The sequence below is a fragment of the Poecilia latipinna genome, unplaced genomic scaffold (assembly GCF_001443285.1).
Source record: "Poecilia latipinna isolate Pla-1442-1.1 unplaced genomic scaffold, P_latipinna-1.0 Scaffold797, whole genome shotgun sequence".
NCBI classification, from domain to species: domain Eukaryota; kingdom Metazoa; phylum Chordata; class Actinopteri; order Cyprinodontiformes; family Poeciliidae; genus Poecilia; species Poecilia latipinna.
In genome coordinates, this window is record NW_015113413.1 from 43451 (window position 1) to 49450 (window position 6000).

At 37.1% G+C, this 6000-nt stretch overlaps 1 protein-coding gene across 2 annotated transcripts in view; it reads right to left on the minus strand.

Moving 5' to 3' along the window:
• LOC106956215 (vasoactive intestinal polypeptide receptor 2) overlaps nt 1-6000 on the minus strand; it is a 46587-nt gene that overhangs the window by 23834 nt on the left and 16753 nt on the right. For both annotated transcript variants that reach the window (XM_015046915.1, XM_015046914.1), the window contains exon 2: nt 2735-2840. In XM_015046915.1, the coding sequence (XP_014902401.1) occupies nt 2735-2840 (106 nt within the window). The remainder of the gene's footprint in view (nt 1-2734; nt 2841-6000) is intronic.

The window sequence follows — 6000 nt, forward strand, 5'->3', positions numbered from 1 at the left end:
AATGGGGTTATTGCTGCACCATTTACATATCAGCAGTTCCTATGAACAGAATTTATTGCATCTCTAAAGACAGCAAAATGTTTTAGTGTTCAAAAGAAAATCAGTGGCTTAAGTGAAGATATGATTTTTATGTTTTTGATTTCACATGAAAATTACACACCAAGGCAAAGACCTGAGTGCAAGAAAACGTTTTTTTACTACCTTGTAAATTTAAACACAAATATTTACTGCTAAAAGAAATAAAACTCCCAACAGCTGAGATTAAAACCATAAGTAACCATAAATAGTTACAGACGAAGGTCCCAGTCACAACCTGGGAACTCTCTCAACTTCTGATCTGAATGTTTCGCTGCTGGGAAAGGGTCAAAATGGATGAAACTGAATGAGCCTCTTTGCTTGTTTGTCTAAACCTGAACAAAAACACAAAACTATTTCAGGTCGCATTCAATTTCAGAGTTATTTACAGAGTCAAGTTTTGATCCAGTCCAATTTGAAAAAAGTTTCCATTCCATATTGTCCATTTTCTGTATGTACTTTTGCTTATTCTAGGAACACAGCCGGTTCTTCCACCTACTGTTCTTTAACAAAGAAAACTTTAGCTGTACGCTTTTATTGAAAACATCTTTTGGGTGAAATAATATATTTATCAATTTTTAATTTAAGCTCACCACCAAGCTGAAAAGGGCCCAAATCAGTTTTTTTTTTTTGTTGACTTAATTTTTTAGCCAGCATTTAACTCCTTCCTTTTCCACATTTTTAAATATTTATGGTAAGTTTTTGTCTTTTCTCCTCTCTCTGTTTCTATGTTTAATCCATCCTGCATTTTCTCTCTGGCTGATTGGCTCATATGTTGATTTTGCTGTACAGATAGTACACTATTCCTCGAGAGGTTTTAAGACACGGGCTCATTTGTTCCAGCCTACCACTTCTGACCACACAACAGCTCCCTGCGGAAGTCTAATGCAGCAGCAGCAGCAGGCTATTCTCTTTCAGGCCACTACAAAAATAAATGTTTCATTAAATGGAAAGAAAAATAGATTCCATCCTTTCCCAGAGTTTTTATAGCAGCAGACTGAGAGAAAAAGTCAGTGGATAAATGGGTAGAAAGAATGTGAAAGTAGAAGTGGTGAAGTGGAGGGTAAGAGAGGACAAAAGAGGAGGAGAGAGGAAAGAGTGTGAGTGTACTTGTCCCGGGGGCAAAACAGCTCCAACACCAATCCAAAATCATCAGTGCATGAAAAAAAACTCAGACTAAGTGATCCATCCTTTCACAGAAACACATCAGGGGCAAGACCCAAGGTTTTAAGCAACAACTCTTAAAAAAGCCAAATGTAAGAAAAAGCCACTTTAACAAGCCGAATCGTACAACTGTACTCCATAAACCTCCTTTAAATATGGATTTTTGCTGCAGGCAAACTTTGATCTATTTTTACTGCAAAGTCCAAATGCTTCCAACATGTCGGTGAGGTGAGTGTCAATGAGAAATACTCCTCACACAGCAGAGATAGCTGTGCCTCCCCCTGGTGAAACTATCAGACAGGACGGGATGCACCTCTTCAGTCAGGAGTTTGATTTCAGACCAGCCATAAACCGTGAAACTAGTCAGCTGCATCTATGGAAAACGCTTTCCTGCTGAATCTTTCTGCATTTAGTGCAAAGCTGAGCTTCTGTCAATTTTCAGTCGTTTTGTCACGTTTTCAAAACGTAACTTTTTTCTGCTTTGTAACATCGGCTGCAGACACTCCAGGTCCAAACGTAGGAAATCATAAACGGAGCATTTACTGTGAAGAAGCGTGTATGACTGATATTCTTCAGATCGACTAATGTGGATTCTTCACAAACATCTAACTAATGATAAATGCAAAACCACCCACCAAGGAGCATTTCATCTTTGATATAAAAATCACCATTTCCACAGCCTTTTCTTACATCTTGTGAAAAAGAAAACAGCAGAGAGAAGCCCATCTCCATCACAGGATCCTGTTCTGATAGAAACATAACAAGCGTTGCCATCATCCACATTTGGGCAAATGGAGAGGAAATCTCATGCATCTCTAATCCAGTTTAGTTCAGGTATGATTTGCTTGTAATCCATTTTTAGTCCATTAAATTGTTCACAGAAGACCTGATCTGAACTTTAAAAGTTTATGTGTTCTGAATCTAGCAGGAAAGATAGAAAACCACCATATTTAACAAGATCTGGATCAAAAAGCTCTAAATTTAAGACCAGACATTTTAAAAACAGCTTTTTCAGTCTGTGCTTCCCCTTCATGTTTCCTCTTTTAAAGATACTTTCAGCAACAAGGACATCAGAAAAACAGTAACGATTAATTTAAAACATCTGTTTAATGCTGAGGTTCCTGCAACTAAACTCAAAACGACTGCATGCTGATTAACTCACAATCCTACAGTAAAAGAAAATTAAAACCGAATGGGGAAAATATGACCGATTAGGCAACTTTAAGTAAGTTAAAAAGCAAAAATTAAATAGTTCCAGCTCTTTAGAGCCTTCTTGAAAAGACATGAGCAAAAAGATGCTATCTTTGTTGCATATTCACACCACTGCTATGAAGTTCACAGAAATGTTTGCTATGTAATTTTTTTGTAACATCAACTAATAGTCCATGCAGATGCTCTGTCTGCACTGTTGAAGATAACTCACTACAACATGTTGAGCATGTGCAGAGACTGGTGCTCATTAACAGAGTGACTGACGTTTCTAAACGATGCTAACCTTTATCGTCGCCGGCAGCCTCCTCTTCCTTCAGCTTCCTCACACAGTCCAGACGATCTTTTTCCACCTCCAGCAAGAAGTTACATGTTGGATGTCGGGTGACAACCTGTGTGGAACAAAACAAGGATTCAGTAAATGAGCTTAAGCTGCCAAAACCCAAATTTTACCTTAAAGTAAAGCTATGATTTAGTGAGGATGTCTGAAAAGGAACAAACATAACAACTGAGGCCAGGAAAGACTGAAAAAAAGTTTATTTGTATTATTTATTTGCACAGTACATTTCAGCGAGTTCTTTACATCATAATAACATCAGTCAGTCATCAATTGTGAAACAAGCAGTAAATATTACATTTTGTCAAATGCCATCATCAAAATCATCAATGCACATCAGCTATATCTGTCAAAAGCAACAAACCAGGCGGGTTTTTAGCCTGGATTTAAAGGAACTCATTTTGGATGCACCCTGAACCATGATAGGAACTTTTGACTTCAAGTTCAGCTCCAACTCAAACACCATTCACATGAGCATTTCCTACACAGCAGTTTGGTATAACATCCCAAATAAAATAAAAAACATGTCCAAATAGTACAGTCCAAAAACTCCATCAGTTTGTTGTCAAATTTGCAATAAAACTGTTTGTCCTTTTTTACCACACTGCAGTATTTCACTACATTATCAAGTCACTTTTTTATAAATTGTAAAATCCTTTTGCAAAAACAATATGAAAAACATAAAATTTTACCCAAACAAAGTAATTTTTACATTTGAGCAATTAAGTAATTCAGATAAATACTATTATTAAACAATAATGTGCTAAACAGAATAAAAATCTGAGTGAAAAGCACAGAATATCCTCACCAAGCTCAGGATAGGGTGTATGATCTCCAGTACGGTGGCTCTCAGTCTGAACATGAGGCGCACATGTTAATAAAAACAGCTTATCACTGTTTTTATTAAACAGTGATAAGCCATTTCGCCGTGAATAAAGTGTCCATCCATTCATCCTTTTTCTTTACACCCTTGTCCCTTAGTGGGTCGGGAGGGTTGCTGGTGTCTATCCAGCTATCGTTCTGGGCGGGGTCACCCTGGTCAGGTCACCAGGCTGTCGCAGGGCAACACAGAGACACACAACCACACACACACTCACACCTAGGGGCAATTTGGAGTCATGTTTTTGGACTGTGGGAGGAAACCGGAGTACCCGGAGAAAACCCACCATGCACAGGGAGAACATGCACACTCCATGCAGAAAGACCGGGGCAGGGAATCGAACCCAGAACCTTCCCGGCATAAAGTGTCCTATATACTTTATTCCATTACCTTTAGTTGAAAGCAGAACGAGATGAACTTTTAGGAAACTAATAGCAAATAAGGGCTAGCGAGGCTAGCTATAGTTCCAACAGCACTCGTTAAAGTCGAAACTCCGGTTGACTGTTTACTCACGTCAGCTACTTCCAGCTTTGAAGTTGGCTGATAAACGGCAAAACTAAACTGTCTGTTGAACGTTTATATCCAGTATTTTTCAGTTTTACACTACACAAGACGCTACACAGCTCAGCAGTCTTCTTCTTCTTCTTCTTCTTCTTCTTCTTCAAGTTTATTGGCGGTTGGCAAGAAACGTTAGGTGAGCCACGTCTCTCTCTCTCTCTCTCTTATACCTGCATATCTCTAACATGTAATTAGGTGTGGGTCTGTTTTTTTTTTGTTTGTTTGTTTTGTTTAATTTTTAAATAAATAAAGTTTTATTTATTATAGACTGATAATTATATAAAAAAAACACATTTACAGTAAAGTAGAAGTAATTTAAACCCAATAAAGAGAGATGCAGTTTCATCTTTTCAGTTTATCTTTTTAATCGTTTTAAACCACAGACTCGGCATAAATTATTTAGATGTAGAAAAATATTAAACAAAATGCTGGAAGCATCCAATGACAGTAAATATGCCATCATTGTAAATATGTGTTCATGAACTGAAAACGTCCCGTTCTGATTCCAGCTGCACTCCAAACTCATGTAAAGGACGCAGATTTCCTACATGAGGAAATCTACTTAAGTTTCTGGCAATGATAGGAGAAACAACCTGTAAGGTTTAATCGCTCTCAGCTGGATTAATCCTTCTGGAAAAGGATTTATTTTTAAGCTCTCCAATCCCTGCAGCCTCTCCTTGCAGAGGATGGCTACTGCCTCTTCTCATCAGTTGCTTGAAATGATCCAAAGTTAATCTGCTGACCAGATTTATTTACTGACCAAACTGGTCAGATTTGTGGATGTTGCATTTAATTTAACATGAAAACTTCAAACAACCACTTGTCCCTTAAAAAACAGTTTTTTTTAATGGGTTCAAAGGTCAGTTTTGGGGGTTTCAGATGTAGGTTTATGTTCATTAATAAATTCAGATAAATTTCTAAATGATGGAGAAAGTTTTGAGGATATTTTCAGACTTACTGTAGCTGCACATCTCAAATGTTTTCCATGTTTTAACATGCTACACCTATAAAAGTTTAATCTCTATTATCACACTTTGTATAATAATTCAACATCTCCTTTATTTTAACACTCCTAAATAATATCCAGAACAACTAATTACCCTTTGAGATCTCCTAATTAGTACGTAGAGTCCATCTGTGTGAAATTTAATCAGAGTATAAATCCAGATGTTCAGTGAAGGCCTCAGAGCTTCATTAGACAACCAACATCATTAACTCCTCTTGTCTAATAAATGTTTTTATTCGTCCCTCAACTGAAATCTGAGAGCGAGAGAAATCTGATGCAAATGGAAACTTTGTTTACTGACAAGTTAAAATCCATTTATCATGGTAAATGTGAAAAAGGGTAAGACACAGAGTATTTGCCTTTTAATAACCAAATTTTGGTCTTATTTTTTAATTTGATCATAAATAAGGCTTTTACTAAAAAGAAGTAAATGTATTTAATTAAGTTTTTGAACTTTGCTAAATGTTGGAAGTATTTTCAAAGAGAGAGAGAAGGAGAAAAAGACCCAAATCCTGTTTGTTGTTACCAAAAGTAGCCAAAAAAAACTTGAAAACTACAACAAAGTATTAGGACCACAGTCATAAAATAAAATTACTAGAATAAAGTCACAAGATTACGACTTTATTCTCGTAATAAAGCATCAAGTTAGCATCCAGCCAGCATCCAACCAGCATCCAACCAGCATCCAGCCAGCATCCAATCAGCATCCAACCAGCATCCAGCCAGCATCCAATCAGCATCCAACCAGCATCCAGCCAGCATCCAGCCAGC